The sequence below is a fragment of the Moschus berezovskii genome, chromosome 8 (assembly GCF_049115385.1).
Source record: "Moschus berezovskii isolate FMDL1 chromosome 8, NW_MosBer_1.0, whole genome shotgun sequence".
NCBI lineage: Eukaryota > Metazoa > Chordata > Mammalia > Artiodactyla > Moschidae > Moschus > Moschus berezovskii.
The window spans coordinates 111,259,912-111,277,328 of NC_142467.1; the positions used below are offsets into that span (position 1 = coordinate 111,259,912).

General features: G+C 43.1%; 1 protein-coding gene across 5 annotated transcripts in view; it reads right to left on the reverse strand.

The window, feature by feature from the left end:
• MAPK9 (mitogen-activated protein kinase 9) overlaps positions 1–17,417 on the reverse strand; it is a 67,480-nt gene that overhangs the window by 22,215 nt on the left and 27,848 nt on the right. For 4 of the 5 annotated variants that reach the window (XM_055431244.2, XM_088839281.1, XM_055431243.2 and 1 more), the window contains exons 4-5: positions 14,225–14,283; positions 11,210–11,348 (exon numbers count right to left, since the gene is read on the reverse strand). The exons of the other annotated variant lie outside the window; for it this stretch is intronic. In XM_055431244.2, the coding sequence (XP_055287219.1) occupies positions 11,210–11,348; positions 14,225–14,283 (198 nt within the window). The remainder of the gene's footprint in view (positions 1–11,209; positions 11,349–14,224; positions 14,284–17,417) is intronic. 5 annotated transcript variants of the gene reach the window in all.

Here is a 17,417-nt window from a genome sequence, read left to right on the forward strand (position 1 = left end):
AGTATATTAAAAAGCAGAGACATTACTTTGCCAACAAAGGTCCATCTAGTCAAGGCTATGGTTTTTCCTGTGGTCATGTATGGATGTGAGAGTTGGACTGTGAAGAAAGCTGATCGCCGAAGAATTGATGCTTTTGAACTGTGGTGTTGGAGAAGACTCTTGAGAGTCCCTTGGACTGCAAGGAGATCCAACCAGTCCATTCTAAAGGAGATCATTCCTGGATGTTCATTGGAAGGACTGATGCTAAAGCTGAAACTCCAATACTTTGGCCACCTCATGCGACGAGTTGACTCACTGGAAAAGACTCTGATGCTGGGAAAGGTTGGGGGCGGGAGGAGAAGGGGACGAGAGAATGAGATGGCTGGATGGCATCACCAACTCTGTGGACATGAGTTTGAGTGACCTCCGGGAGTTGGTGATGGACAGGGAGGCCTGGCGTGCTGTGATTCATGGGGTCGCAGAGAGTCGGACACGACTGAGCGACTGAACTGAACTGAACTGATACAAAAAACATCTTGATGACCAGGATAACCATGATAGTGTTGTTACTCACCTAGAGCCAGACACCCTGGAGTGTGAAGTCAAATGGGCCTTAGGAAGCATTACTAGGACCTAGGCTAGCAGAGGTGATGGAATTTCAGCTGAGTTATTTGAAATCCTAAAAGGTGATGCTGTTACAGAGCCGCACTCAATATGGCAGCAAATCTGGAAAACTCAGCAGTGGCCACAGGACTAGAAAAGGACAGTCTTCATTCCAATCCCAAAGAAAGCCAATGCCAAAGAATGCTCAAACTACCACACAGTTGCACTCATCTCACACGGCAGTAATGTTCAAAATTCTCCAAGCTAGGCTTCAGCAGTATGTGAAATGAGAACTTCCAGATGTACAAGCTGGGTTTCAAAGAGGCAGAGGAACCAGAGATTAAACTGCCAACATTCAATGGATCATGGAGAAAGCAAAAGAGTTCAAAAAAAAAAAAAAATCTACTTCTGCTTCTTGGATTATGCTAAAACATTTGTGTGATCACAACAAACTGTGGAAAATTCTCAAAGAGATCAGAATACCAGACCACCTTACCTGTCTCCTGAGAAATCTGTATGTAGGCCAAGAAGCAACAATTAGAACCTTACATGGAACAACTGACTGGTTCCAAATTTGTTAAGGAGTACAACAAGACTGTATACTGTCACCCTGTTTATTATATGCAGAGTACGTCATGGAAGTGTCAGGCTGGAAGAATCACAAGCTGGAATCAAGATTGCCAGGAGAAATATCAAGAACTTCAGATATGCACATGATATCACTCTGACGGGGAAAGTGAAGAGGAACTAAAGAGCCTCTTGATGAGAATGAAATAAGGTGAAAAAGCTTGTTTGAAACTGAACATAAAAAAACTAAGATTATAGTGTCCGGTCCCATCATTTCACGGCACACAGAGGGGGAAAAGTGGAAGCAGTGACAGAATTTCTTTTCTTGGGCTCCAAAATCACTGTAGACAGTGACTGCAGCCATGAAATTAGAAGATGCTTACTCCTTGAAAGGAAAGCTATGACAAACCTAGACAGCATATTAAAAAGGAGAGACATCACTTTGCCAGCAAAGGTCCATATAATCAAAGCTATGGTTTTTCCACTAGTCATGTATGGATGTGAGAGTTGGACTATAAGGACGGCTAAGCACCAAAGAATTGATGTGTTCTAGTTGTAGTGCTGAAAAAGACTCTTTAGAGTCTGTCAGACTGCAAGGAGATGAGACAGTCAATCCTAATGGAAATCAACTCTGAATATTCACTGGAAGGATTGATTTTGAAGGTGAAGCTCCAAAGATCCAAGTTCAGGTGTACTTTGGACACCTGAGGCAAAGAGCTGACTCACTGGAAAAGATCCTGATGCTGGGAAAGCCTGAAAGCAAAAGAAGAAGGGGGTGGTAGAGGAAGAGATGATTAGATAGCACCACTGATTCAATGCACATGAATTTGAGCAAACTCAAGGAGATAGTGGAGGACAGAGGAACCTGGCGTGCTACAGTCTAAGGGCTTGCAAAGAGCTGGATATGACTTAGCAACATGATTTAACAACATACTTGACCACCCAGCAGTCCCTGAAATCCAGCCTGGCCTTGAACTAACACAGCCACACGAACAAGGATGATCAGAGTAGTGTCATCCGGCCTGATGACCTGCTGTGTGGTTAGAAAACATGCCCATGCCAGCCACCTCTACCTGGCAGAAGAGTGTCCTCTTGCAAGGATTTTGTTGGACCAACTGCCATCCAAGTAAAGATGGACTTTACTGCCATCTACTGGACAACTAGGATAGTCACATGCAAACCGGGGGAATCAAGCTGTGGAAAGGTGTGGATTTCGTCCTGGCCGGAATGGTAGCCGTGTTGGGAGGCAATGGAAGGTGCCTTAAAGAGGTCTCCGGGCTTCTGAGGGCTCCCCACACGCATGGCGCCATCAGTCCTCACACACAACCAGAAGCAGCTTTCCACAAAGGAAGTGGATTTGTAGTTTGAAGACGGCAGAGTAAAGACAATTCTGCCCCTTCAAATCCTGAAAACCATTCCAAACAAGGAAAACAAGAAATATACAGTAAAATACAAATGACTCCTAAATTTGGGGGCGTGATGCACAGAGTGTGGGGGTGGCACCCCTCGGGCAGCCAACGAGGGCACACGAAACACCTGTAACCAGACAAGGGCAGGAGCAGAGTCGTCGAGGCCGAGGTCGCTGTCATTCCTTGTCAGTTCTCCACCTAGAACCTGCTGACGTCTGTCTGCTGACTTGATTTCCTCACGTGCACCCATGACCACTTACTCGGGTGACTGTATCTGGGGACAGGAGCCTAAGTAGACGTTTGGAGAAGCATTAGACGTAAGTTCTAAGTGGACACTGAAAGTCAAAGACTCAAAACAACACCATGCCTCACCCAGCTGGTGGGAGGGGGTGGTCATGGAGGCCCGCTAATAAATGGAGACTGGTCCAGATCTCTTCCAACTATATTATGACACAGGCCTGGGGCAAAACTGTGAAAGACTGCTGTCCATCTCACATGACTTCTGATCCTCTTATCTAATCAGTATGGGAGAACGCATATGGAATCAATCACTATGACACGCCTGAGGCCTTATTAATCTGCTCTGGCAGCAATACCGTGTGCAGCACAGCAGCTGCCATCAGGAGCCCTGGTCAGCTAAGTCTTGGCGGTCGACATTCTCTAGCATCCACCTAGTTTCTTCAGGGGCTGGACTAGTGAATTAAACTGAGATAGGAGGGACCACCACTCTGACATTTTTAGGTTCTAATGGCAGCAGTCATCTCCTCCATTCTCCCCCATCTCCCAGAGTTCAATAACGTTTTTGATGTACTATCTTGAGGGCGGCAGTTTCATGTTTCCACTTGGCCTTGCCAATCAAGATAACTCTTAACTCCAGACCAAAGAACAAATGCAGGAGTCAATCTGCCAGGAGTATCAACTGTCAAGTGTATCAGTTCCAATCACATACTTGAGGACTGGGAAGATGACTGCTGCATGGACCCACGGACCCTGTGGTCCGTTTTGGACCACCAGACTCGTGCACTTCAGAAATGAACAATGCAGAGAATGAGGACCTGCTGTGGCTCCGAGGTCAACCACCTGGTGAAAGGGACTATGGTTTGTCTCTTCCCTTCAGGAAGGGAGGCTCATGAGGAGCCTGAGGGGGCTGCTCTTGGCCTGCGTGCAGAAGCAGAGCTGAGAAGGACAGGTGTGGACAGTGGTAGCTGTGAAAATGCCTGTCTATCTCGCTACTGTGAGAGTGCAACTGAGGTGCACTCATGACAAGGCCACAAGTCCCAGAGCGGCTCTTGGCCAGCAACTGCACGGAGAAGGAGGTCCTTTCCTATGAGATACTGGCTTCCTCTAACACACAGCTTCCACCCCTTCTTCACACCCTCTCTATGCCAAGGGGTCAGACTGTGCTGTCCCCTGCCAGCTTTCCCACCTCCTCTGACACTCTCCTTCTGCTCTTCCTCAGAGGCCTTCTCCCTGCATCTCCTGCATGTCTAAAGCCATCATGGCACACTAATGCCTTCAGGGAAAAACCTCATATGCTCTACGGGGATGGAAGTCAGCAAACAGTAATAAACAACTTGGCCAAGTGGAGTAATCCCACCCTCAGTGAGTGGCCCACAGTGAGATAATGTGGACCACAGCTCTGGAAAGGGCTGCGGAATTGAATGACAAGTGCTGCAGAAGGCAGGATGGGGTAGGGAGCAGGATGCTGAGGGATCGCAGGGGATGGGGGTGGAGGGAAAGGTTTGCAGAAGGGTAAAGTTAGACCTCTCAGATACCCACAGAAGGTCTTGGTTCTTTCTTCACTTCTTATCAGTCAGTTCAGCTGCTCAGCTGTGTCCAACTGCAGCACGCCAGGCTTCCCTGTCCATCACCAACTTCCAGAGCTTGCTCAAACTCATGTCCGTCAAGTCGGTGATGCCATCCAACCATCTCATCCTCTGTCATCCCCTTCTCCTCCTGCCTTCAATCTTTCCCAGCATCGGGGCTTTTTCCAATGATTCAGCTCTTCCCATCAGGTGGCCAAAGTATTGGAGGTTCAGCATCAACCCTTTCAATGAATATTCAGGATTGACACTTTAGGATTGATAGGTTTGATTTCTTGCAGTCCAAGGGACTCTCAAGAGTCTTCTCCAACACCGCAGCTCAAAAGCATCAATTCTTTAGCGCTCAGCTTTCTTTATGGGCCAACTCTCACATCTGCACTTCTACTGGCCTACTATCTACAAAAACTGAAACCAAGTTTCCAGACTCAGGCCTCAGGCACAATACCAACAGAACTGCTGGTATAAGGCACAGTAAGGGCATGGGTTAGGAGCCCAGCCTGATAACAGGGCACTGTAGTGAAGGTCTGCACTTTGCCACATGAGAATTTTAGCCCCACCCCACACAGCCTCTCATACCAGCAACTAGGCTGCTCTCCCTCAGTCAAGAGACTGGAGCCTTTTTCTAGAAAAATAATGTCCAGAGAAAGGATCTGAAAACGGAGACACCTGTGGCTACCTGCTGCCCTAGAGAAAACCCCTGATTCAATAATCCCAATGGATGCACTTTCACTTGGTCTTCTAATGTTTCAGTCTTAAATAGGACCAGTGACAAAAAGTCACAAGACATTTGAAGGAAGTCTCACATGTAACAGTGAGAAACCAAATATACTAAAAAAACCAAAACAAAAAAACCTCAGGGGAAAGAAAAACAATGCAGGTAGCAATTAAAAAAAAAAACCAAAAACTTCAAAGGGACTTCCCTGGCAGACCAGGGGTTAAGATCCTGTGCTACCAAAGCAGAGGGCACAGGATTGATCCCTGTTCAGGGAACTAAGATCCCATACAGTGGCTACAACAAACAAACAGACAAACAAGTTGAGAGAATTCATCACCACCAAACAAGCTTTACAACAAATGCGGAAGGAGTTTCTCGAGGCAGGAAACACAAGAGAAGGAAAAGATCTACACAAAATAATCCCAAAACAATTAATTAAATTTTCATTAATTAAATTAATTAATTCATCAATTAAATTAAATAAAAATTTCAAAACAATTAAGAAAATGGTAGTAGGATCATCAGTTCAGTTCAGTCGCTCAGTCGTGTCCGACTCTTTGCGACTCCATGGACTGCAGCATGCCAGGCTTCCCTGTCCATCACCAATTCCCAGAGCTTGTTCAAACTCATGTCCATCGAGTTGGTGATGCCATCCAACCACCTCATCTTCTGTTGTCCCCTTCTCCTCCTGCTTTCACCCTTTCCCAGCTTCAGGGTCTTTTCCAATGAGTCGGCTCTTCACAACAGGTGCCAAAGTACTGAAGCTTCAGCTTCAGTATAAGTCCTTCCAATGAATATTCAGGGTTGATTTCCTTTAGGATTGACTGGTTTGACCCCCCTGCAGTCCAAGGGACTCTCAAGAGTCTTCTCCACCACCACAGTCCAAAAGCATCAATTCTTCAGCGATTGGCCTTCTCCACAGTCTAACTCTCACATCCATACATGACCATTGGAAAAACCATAGTCTTGACTAGATGGACCTTGGCTGGCAAAGTAATGTCTCTGCTTTTTAATATGCTATCTAGGTTGGTCATAACTTTCCTTCCAAGGAGTAAGCGTCTTAATTTCATGGCTGCAATCAGCATCCGCAGTGATTTTGGAGCCCAAAAAAATAAAGTCTGACACTGTTTCCCCATCTATTTCCCATGAAGTGATAGGACCAGATGCCAAGATCGTAGTTTTCTGAATGTTGAGCTTCAAGCCAACTTTTTCACTCTCCTCTTTCACTTTCATCAAGAGGCTTTTGAGTTCCTCTTCACTTTCTGCCATAAGGGTGGTGTCATCCGCATATCTGAGGTTATTGATATTTCTCCCAGCAATCTTGATTCCAGCTTGTGCTTCTTCCAGCCCAGCGTTCCTCATGATGTACTCTGCATATAAGTTAAATAAGCAAGGTGACAATATACAGCCTTGACGTACTCCTTTTCCTATTTGGAACCAGTCTGTTGTTCCATGTACAGTTCTAACTGTTGCTTCCTGACCTGCATACAGGTTTCTCAAGAGGCAGGTCAGGTGGTCTGGTATTCCCATCTCTTTCAGAATGTCCCACAGTTTATTGTGATCCACACAGTCAAAGGCTTTGGCATAGTCAATAAAGCAGAAATAGATGTTTTTCTGGAACTCTTCTTGCTTTTTTGATGAGCCAGTGGATGTTGGCAATTTGGTCTCTGGTTCCTCTGCCTTTTCTAAAACCAGCTTGAACATCTGGAAGTTCACGGTTCATGTACTGTTGAAGCCTGGCTTGGAGAATTTTGAGCATTACTTTACTAGCATGTGAGATGAATGCAATTGTGTGGTAGTTTGAGCATTCTTTGGCATTGCCTTTCTTTGAGACTGTAATGAAAACTGACCTTTTCCAGTCCTGTGGCCACTGCTGAGTTTTCCAAATTTGCTGGCATACTGAGTGCAGCACTTTCACAGCATCATCTTTTAGGATTTGAAATAGCTCCAATGGAATTCCATCAATTCCACTAGCTTTGTTCGTAGTGATGCTTCCTAAGGCCCACTTGATTTTCACACTCCAGGATGTCTGGCTCTAGGTGACTGATCAAACCATCATAATTATCTGGGCTGTGAAGATCTTTTTTGTACAGTTCTTCTATGTATTCTTGCCACCTTCTCTTAATATCTTCTTCTGTTAGGTCCATATCATTTCTGTCCTTTATTGAGCCCATCTTTGCATGAAATGTTCCCTTGGTATCTCTAATTTTCTTGAAGAGATCTCTGGTCTTTCCCATTCTATTTGTTTCCTCTATTTCTTTGCATTGATCTCTGAGGAAGGCTTTCTTATCTCTCCTTCCTCTTCTTTGGAACTCTGCATTAAAATGGGTATATCTTTCCTTTTCTCTTTTGCTTTTCACTCCTCTTCTTTTCATAGCTATTTTTAAGGCCTCCTCAGACAGCCATTTTGCTTTTTTGCATTTCTTCTTCTTGGGGATGGTCTTGCTCCCTGTCTCCTGTTAAATGTCATGAACCTCTGTCCATAGATCATCAGGCACTCTGTCTATCAGATCTAGTCCCTTAAATCTATTTCTCACTTCCACTGTATAATCATAAGGGATTTGATTTAGGTCATACCTGAATGGTCCAGTGGTTTTCTCCACTTCAATTTCAGTCTGAATTTGGTAATAAGGAGTTCATGATCTGAGCCACAGTCAGCTTGTAGTCTTGTTTCTGCTGACTGTATAGAGCTTCTCCATCTTTGGCTGCAAAGAATATAATCAATCTGATTTCGGTGTTGATCGTCTGGTGATGTTCATGTGTAGACTCTTCTCTTGTGTTGTTGGAAGAGAGTGTTTGCTATGACCAGTGCGTTCTCTTGGCAAAACTCTGTTAGCCTTTGCCCTGCTTCATTCCATGCTCCAAGGCCAAATTTGCCTGTTACTCCAGGTGTTTCTTGACTTTCTACTTTTGCATTCCAGCCCTCTATAATGAAAAGGACATCCTTTTTGGGTGTTAGTTCTAGAAGGTCTTGTAGGTCTTCATAGAACCGTTCAATTTCAGCTACTTCAGTGTTACTGGTCGGTTACTTCATAGACCTGGATTACTATGATAATGAATGCTTTGCCTTGGAAACAGAGACCATTCTGTAGTTTTTGAGATTGCATCCAAGTATTGCATTTCAGACTCTTTTCTTGACAATGATGGCTACTCCATTTCTTCTAAGGGATTCCTGCCCACAGTAGTAGATATAATGGTCATCTGAGTTAAGTTCACCCATTCCAGTCCATTTTAATTCGCTGATTCCTAAAATGTCAATGTTCACTCTTGCCATCTCCTGTTTGACTACTTCAGTTTGCTTTGATTCATGGACCTAACATTCCAGGTTGCTATGCAATATTGCTCTTTACAGCATCAGACCTTGCTTCTATCACCAGTCACACCCACAACTGGGTGTTGTTTTTGCTTTGGCTCCATCTCTTCATTCTTTGTGAAGTTATTTCTCCACTGATTTCCGGTAGCATATTGGGCACCTATTGATCTGGGGCGGAGAAGGAAATGGCAACCCACTCCAGTACTCTTGCCTGGAAAATTCCATGGATGCAGAAGCCTGGTGGGCTGCAGTCCATGGGGTCATAAAGAGTCAGACACGACTGAGCGACTTCACTTTCTTTCTTTCTATAGTTCCTTTTGGAGAAGGAAATGGCAACCCACTCCAGTGTTCTTGCCTGGAGAATCCCATGGATGGAGAGGCCTGGTGGGCTGCAGTCTATGGGGTAGGAAAGAGTCAGATACGACTAAGCAACTAACACACACACACACACACACACAGTGACCTGGGGAGTTCATCTTTCAGTGTCCTATCTTTTTGCCTTTTCATACTGTTCATGGGGTTCTCAAGGCAAGAATACTGAAGTGGTGCCATTCCATTTTCCAGTGGACCACATTTTGTCTATATGCTGCTGCTGCTGCCAAGTCACTTCAGTTGTGCCTGACTCTGTGCAATCCCACAGATGGCAGCCCACCAGGCTCTTCTGTCCATGGGATTCTCCAGGCAAGAATACTGGAGTGAGTCGCCATTTCCCTCTCCAATGCATGCATGTATGCTGTCGCTTCAGTTGTGTCTGACTCTGTTCGACTCAATGGATAGCAGCCCACCAGGCCCCTCTGTCCACGGGATTCTCCAGGCAAGAATACTGGAGTGGGTTTCCACTTTCTTCTCCATCTATGGTATCGTATACAGATAAAAAGGACAGGAAAAGTTCACAGGAAACCATTAACCATTAAAGGATAACTGTGGGTGATCACCTCTTGGGACCTGGAGGAGTGGTGGGCGTGCAAACAGGAACCTTATCTACCTTCCCCACAACGCACACATGGTGCTTTCAAGCAAACACAAAGTCTGCAGTCCTACTAATGTGTGAACAGAAAGGGGAGGGAGAGCCAGTGGGGAGATAAACAGGATGGAGGGGTGGTTGGCAAAATCATGCTGGGCAAACCAAAAACTTCCTTGACCCTATGTGACTTTCTGGTCTGCAGGTGTGGGCCTACACTGCAGGGACCAAACATCACCTAACACAGGCATGTGTCTGCTACAACTCTTACAAGGCACCCCTGAAATGAGAGTGCCCATGCTTCCCCATGTATGTCTGGGCCCAAGAGGGGAGACACAAGCAAGACAAAACGTTTGCTTGTGCAAAATTAATAAAGCTTAACAGTAATGAAGCCTAATTATCTGAGAACTTATTCTCAGGCAAGACTTTAATACAATATGTATTTAAGAGAAATTAAAAGTGCTTTAATTTACACAACGGTCTGTGACTATTTTAGGAAAAGAAATAGAATGGTATGCTAGGAAATCTTTATTTTTAATTAAAATGACTAGTGTCACTATTTGTAAAGCAAATTCATCAACTGAATTTATACTATTTTCACTGAGCACAGGGCAGCAGGAAAGGCTATCATTTCAATGACTGAAGACTGGCCAGGAATGTATGCGGCAGGCCCCCAGCAGGCAGGGGGAGGGCCGGGGCTGGTCTCAGGTGGCAGACCGCACTCAGGCCTCAGGCCTCATGGTTGCCAGGGGCAAGGGATGGACTGTCTCTCAGCTGTGGGCTCTGCCACTGTGTTAGGCCTCCGTCCGGTGGCTGTGATGGAACCACTCAACAGACTCAAAAGAATTACTACTGCTATACCACCCAAACTCTCTCTGTTCTTTTCTGTATGATAAGGTTTCATTGTTCTTGTCTCACTTCTTCCCCCCACTGACTTTACTTCACAGAAAATACAACTTTTTGCTACTGAAACATAGTATCAAAAGACAGTCAACAAAATCAATACAGTACTTATTTAAGGAATGCTAAGAATGCTTTCAACAAAACTATTATTATCTCTGCCTTTAGTCTCAGTCAACACTCCAGTTGCTAAAAAAAAACAAAAAATAACAAAGAAACAAACACTTTATCATGGTCTGTTTACACAGCGGTACAGATCAAAAAATAACAAAAGCTCATAAAACCAGCTTAGAGAACATCTCTCTGGTTTTTAAATATGTACTCCCTGACAGGCAACACCACCATTCAAATGCCAGCCTTGGCTTAGTCAAGAGGCTTCCTGGAGCCTTTCCAAGAGTTCCTACCGGTATGGTTGGGATGCCAGAGTGGTAGAATTTTATGATGTAAGAAATGAATACTTGGGCGATAACTCATATAAAACTTCTAGAGCAACTGTACTACTTGGCCTTTAACTTTCCCCTACCCCAAATTCAAATTCTTTGCACTAAAAACAAGATTTCAAGTATGACAAAACTATTAACACCAGGGATATGTGGGTAGATAGTACTTGGAAGTTCTTTGTCCTATTCGTGTAATTTTTATCTAAGTTTTATTTCCAAATAAAAACTTAAAAAAATAAAGAAGCATTTTTCTGTATATGAGTCTGGGCTGCTGGCTCATATCTGCACCCAGGGTGGCTCAGATGGGCCCAGGCAAACCAGGTGTTCCACAAATGTCTTCTAATCTCAACAATCTTTGAGAAAGTAACATGATCCCAAAGTTTATCTGGATTTTCAACATTGACAAATTTTTAAAAAATATGTTCTTTGGTATCTGAAGATTACAATAACAAAATGATTTTTATTAAAAGGAAAAAACCAATACAGTATCACTACTTACTCTATGAATTATACCAGCTGAATGTAGATGTTTAATACCACAGAGCATCTGGTAAAGAAGGTAGGACATTCTTTCATGGTCCAGCTCCATGTGAATAACCTGACACAAGTTAGCATCCATCAATTCCATAACCAAATACCTGAGAAAACAAATGATCAGCCATGTACACACGAAAATTATCCAAATTCCTTCATGGTATTAAATCAGAATTTTTATAAAAAAGTAATTTCATACCTAGTCACTGTACTGACTAATGTAAAAAGATAACTTGCTTTTATTAGGTGTCTTGATAAGAAGCAATTTTTATATCACAGTAAATAGAATCTCAAACATGCGAAGTCTCCTATATTAAAACTTTTTGCTACTGGGTCATTCTTACCAATACAGAAACCAGGCCGTTACCGCTCGCATCTTAAGAAAACTCCTGACCTCACCTCCCCTACCAGCTACGATCCTGTACTTTTGCTCTTCCTGCAAGCAAAACTCCCCAAAGAGGTATCTATACTCATCCTCTTCAATTTTTTCTCCCATTTTTCCTTAATCTCACTTTAATCAGGCTTTTGCCCCCACCACTTTGCTGAAACTGTCATCAAGGCTCCTGGCACCTTCTGTGTTGCTAAACCCAGTGGCTAGTCCAACAATCCTGGCTGACCGTGACTTTCTCTTACCCCTGGCTTCTTACTGTTGGAGTGCCAGCACCTGTTCCTTGGCCTTCTTTTCTCTACTGTACTCATAGTCATGATGATCTTCTCTGGTTTCTGACCTCAAGGCTTTAAATACCATCTATAGACTGTCAACTCCCAAATTAATACATTCAACCCAGACATCCCACCTGAACTCCAGGCGCACTTATCTAACTGACTGTTTCACAGATCAATTTGGGTGCCCAACAGACTCCATGTCTAAAACTGAGCTCCTGATTCTACGCCACCACCAAATCTGTTCTTCCTGTAGCTTTCTTCATCTCAGTTGAGAGAACTTTTATCCTTCTAGTGAGCACCTGAGCCAAAATTCCAAATGCTGTTGTCAGCAACTCCTTCTCTCTAAACCACACAGCCTCTCGAAGAGCAAACACTGGGGTTCTATCTTCAAAGCAGTGTTGACATCCAATCTCGTGCCTTTACCATCACTATCACCCCTTTGGTCTAAGTGTAGCCACAATAATCTCTCACCTGAACTACTGCAATAGCCTCCTGGCTGGTCTTCTACCCCATACAGTGGATTCTCAGTCCAGAAACCAAGTTACTGTTTTAAAATGTAAGTTAGATAAACTCACTCTTCTACTGAAAGTCTCACTTGTAAAGGGAAGTCATTACAACGGCCGAGAGGCCCATTAGTGTCGGCCCTGCCACTTCTTTGAGCCGATCTCTTCTACTTTCCTCTGCTTCCTTTGACCCAGCCAAACAGGCTCTTGCTCAAGAGCACACACCAGGCACATTCCCACGTCTGCTCCTTTACGCTGCTTGTTCCTTCTATCTTTTTAAAATATAACTGTATTTATTTTAATTTCGGCTGTGCGGGGTCTTCATTGATGCACAGGATTTCCCCAGTTGCGGCAAGCAGCGGGTACTCTCTTGCTGTAGCGCACGGGCTTCTCGTTGCAGTGGCTTCCCCTTTTGTGGAACGCGGCTTCTATGACTTGTGGGCTTCAATAGTTGCAGCACGTGGGCTCAGTGGCTGTGGCCCCCAAGTGTTAGAGAGCTGGCTCAGTAGTTGTGGCACATGGGCTCAGCTGCTCCGTGGCATGGGGGACCTTCCTGGGCCAGGGGTTGAACCCCTGCTTCCTGCACTGGCAGGTGGATTCTTTAGCACTGAGCCACTGGGGAAGCCCATTCCCTCTGTCTCAATACTACCTTTCTTAAAATACCTGTAGGACTAACCCCTTCATTTCCTCGAGGCTTCTTCAAACGTCACCAATCCCATGAGGTCCTTCCCTAACTATCCTACTTAAAACTGCAGCCTGACTCCTAACCCCCAGCAATTCTGATCCCTCTCACTCAGCCTCATTTCTTCCACATTTGCCACATTCTAATGAGTGACATAATTTCCCCATTTGTTATGTTGATTATCTTCCCTGGTTTTCCTTCATGCTCTAGGAAGAAACATGATCATCCGCAATTCTTAAATAATGAAAGGAATTTTTGCCTGTTTTGGTCCCTAAGTATGCCAAGTTCAAGAGAGTGCTTAGCACACAGCTGGCAACCAAATTTTCCTTTTGGCTGTGCAACTGAAAGCATGGCGTCTTAACCACTGGACCACCAGGGAATTTCTAGCAATCAAATATTTGTTGAATGAATAAACCAATACATTTAAGATAAAGTTGTGCATTATATCTCAATAATAAATTAATATTTCATTTCATTGTTAGTAAAATAATTCTATTTCAGATTTTGGAAAATATACAATATTTAATCACTTACCCATTTGATAGAACAACCATAAACACCTAAACCCTACAATCCTGGATTTTAGAGGATTAGAGAAAAACATTCTATATTTCAGTAAAGAAAATCAGCAGCATTAATGGCACTGTCTTCTCCAAGGAATCCACTTTCAGTCATCCTTTATCTGTTATAGAAATGATAACCGTCTAGGGATAAGCACGTGTGTGCTAAGATGCTTCAGTCGTGTCTGACTCTTTACAACCCTATTGACTGTAGCCTGTCAGGCTCCTCTGTCCAAGGGATTCTCCAAGCAAGAATACTAGACTGGGTTGCCATGCCCTCCTCCAGGGCATCTTCCCCACTCGGAGGGATCGAGCCAGGATCTCTTACGTCTCCTACATTGGTAGGCGGGCTCTTTACCACTAGAGCCAACTGAGAAGTCCATAGGCACAAGTAGTTGAATATTATTATTCGTTTTCCTTACTGTTTCTATTTCACAGTGAAAAGTCGCTAAGATATCATTTAAAAATGTATTACTGTCTGCATTTCCAAAGTTAAAAAAAGCAGTCATGCTCTCTTAAATTTTCAATCTTTCATGCACAGTGTATTACTAAATAAAAATTATACTTACACATCTTGAAATTCTTCTAGAGTTTTTTGTGGTGTAAACACATTTAACAAACTAATTATCTGAAAAGAGAAAATTAAACCTCAGCATGTCAAACAACTCTACTTGACTATAAAAATTAAGTTTAACATTAAAGTGTATTAAAAACTAGGAAAAAAAATCACAGCAGAGCTTTGTAATTTTATTATTGTTACTGCTTTTACCAAAACATTCTATTATACAGCATTTCAAAAGTTAAATGATTAGGATTCTCACCTTGGAAATAAGATGCACTTTTAATCAAATCACTTTTATGTGTCCCTGGTAACTTATTATTACAGAATTTTGACACATAATGCTTTCTAGCTTTGAACATAAAAAAGTAGCAATTAAAAGTAGAAAAACACTAAATAAAGCAATATGTTAACTGTGAAAACTTAAAAACAATGTGCAAATTTCTAGAAAGTTTTGACATAGGAGGGCTAAGCTTAAATTTTGGTATAATAAAGATGAAATGCCTCACAGTATTATGTATTTACCTAAAGAGGGTTCAAAAAGTGACCCCATTGCGGGCTTTGGTTCTGGTACTCCAATGCTAAACAATGAATTCTGCTACTTGAGTATTAAACACACATCCTCAATCATTTCAAATGACTGAGGGGAAGTTGAATTATTCGGTATAAAAGACTGAAGATTGGAGTGGCTGGATAGCCAAGGGGGGACAAAGAAAACTGGATTCACACTTTAACCTTTACACCAAGATAAACTTAAAATGGAACAAAAACTTAAATCTAAGGCATGAAACATTAAAATATGGATAAAAATTCATACAACTCTGGTGCAGAAAAGTCTGTTCTAAGCTTGACAAGAAATCTACAAGACTTGATTACATTAAATGACGAAAAAAATCAGTATGGCAAAAACAACCTGCTGCTGCTGCTAAGTCACTTCAGTTGTGTCCAACTCTGTGCGACCCCACAGATGGCAGCCCACCAGGCTCCCCCGTCCCTGGGATTCTCCAGGCAAGAACACTGGAGTGGGTTGCCATTTCCTTCTCCAATGCATGAAAGTGAAAAGTGAAAGGGAAGTCGCTTAGTCGTGTCCGACTCTTCACGACCCCATGGACTGCAGCTTACCAGGCTCCTCCGTCCATGGGATTTTCCAGGCAAGAGTACTGGAGTGGGTTGCCATTGCCTTCTCCGAAAAACAACCTCAGTTCAGTTCAGTTCAGTTCAGTCGCTCAGTCGTGTCCGACTCTCTGCGACCCCATGAATCACAGCACGCCAGGCCTCCCTGTCCATCACCAACTCCCGGAGTTCACCCAAACTCATGTCCATAGAGTCGGTGATGCCATCCAGCCATCTCATTCTCTGTCGTCCTCCTCTCCTCCCGCCCCCAACCTTTCCCAGCATCAGAGTCTTTTCCAGTGAATCAACTCGTCACATGAGGTGGCCAAAGTATTGCAGTTTCAGCTTTAGCAAGGTCAAATGGAAAAGAAATGAGGATTGATAGCTTTAATATACAAAGATCTTCTCTAAATGCATAATAAAGAAACCAACGTGTGTCACTCAGTCATGTCCAATTCTTTGCGACCCCATGGACTGTAGCCCACCAGGCTCCTCTGTCCATGGGATTCCCCAGGCAAGAATACCGTAATGGGTTGCCATTTCCTACTTGAGGGGGTCTTCCCAGCCCAGGGATTGAACTTGTGTCTCTTGCATCTCCTGCATTGGCAAGGGATATGTTTATAAATATTTTAATGTTTCATGGTTTCACACCTTAGATTTAAATTTTTGTTCCACTTTAAGTTTATCTTGGTGTAAAGACTGAAGTGTGAATCCAGTTTTTTTCCCCCCTTGCATCTCTTGCGTCACCTGCATTGAAAGAAACCAACAGTCCTAGAGAAAAATGGACAAAGGCCATGGAAAACAAACTCTCAAGAAATAAAAATAAAAGGCTGGTAGAGATATGAAAAGAAAATCAACCTCACAAATAAAAATAAGGTATCATCTGTCATCTATCCGTTTCGTAAGGTGAAACAATAAAATCAACAATATGTAGTTCTGGAGTATTCTGAAATAAAAGCCGTACTTAGATACTCAATGAAAGTGTAAAACTGATAGTCTTCCTTAAGGTCAATTTGTCAGTATATATTAAAACCAGAAATGTGCACACTTTTTGCCCCAGAATCTTGGCCAAAGAATTCACCTGTATAAGGATGTTCACTGCAGCACTGCTGATAGTAGTAAAAAACTAAAAACAATCTAAATATTTGATAATAAGTAATTGGTTAAATGAATTATTGTGCATTTGTACTATGTAGCTATTTAAAAATGGTTTATATCTATGTTCATTAATGTACATGAGATATAGCAACATTCCACCATATTTAAGAAAATTTTTTTTACTTTTGTTTTTATGATATACCCAAATGAATACAGAGTTCCAGAGAATATTAAGGAGAGATAAGAAAGCCTTCTTAAGTGAACAATGCAAAGAAATAGAGGAAAACAACAGAGTGGGAAAGACTAGCGGTCTCTTCAAGAAAACTGGAGATATTGAGGGAACATTTCATGCAAGGATGGGCATGATAAAGGACAGAAATGGTGAGGATCTAACAGAAGCAGAAGAGATGGCAAGAATACACAGAACCGGACACTGGATATCCTGGAGTATGAAGTCAAGTGGGCCTTAGGAAGCATTACTACAACCAAAACTAGTGGAGGTGGCAGAATTCCAGCTGAGTTATTTCAAATCCTAAAAGATGATGCTATTAAGTTCTGCACTCATTATGGCAGCAAATTTGGAAAACTTTGCAATGACCACAGGACTCTAAAAGGTCAGTTTTCATTCCAATCCCAAAGAAGGACAATGCCAAAGAATGTTCAAACTATTGTACAATTATGCTCATTTCACATGCCAGCAAGGTTATGCTCAAAATCCTTCAAGCTAGGCTTCAGCAGTACATGAACTGAGAAATTCCAGATGTACAAGCTGGGTTTCAAAGAGGCAAAGGAACCAGAGATCAGATTGCCATGATTGATGGATCACGGAGAAGGAAACGGTAACCCACTCCAGTATTCTTGCCTGGAGAATCCCATGGACGGAGAAGCCTGGTAGGCTACAGTCCACGGGGTCGCAAAGAGTCGGTCACGACTGAGCGACAGAACGGAACGGAGAAAGCAAAGGAGTTCCAGAAAAACATCTACTTCTTCAT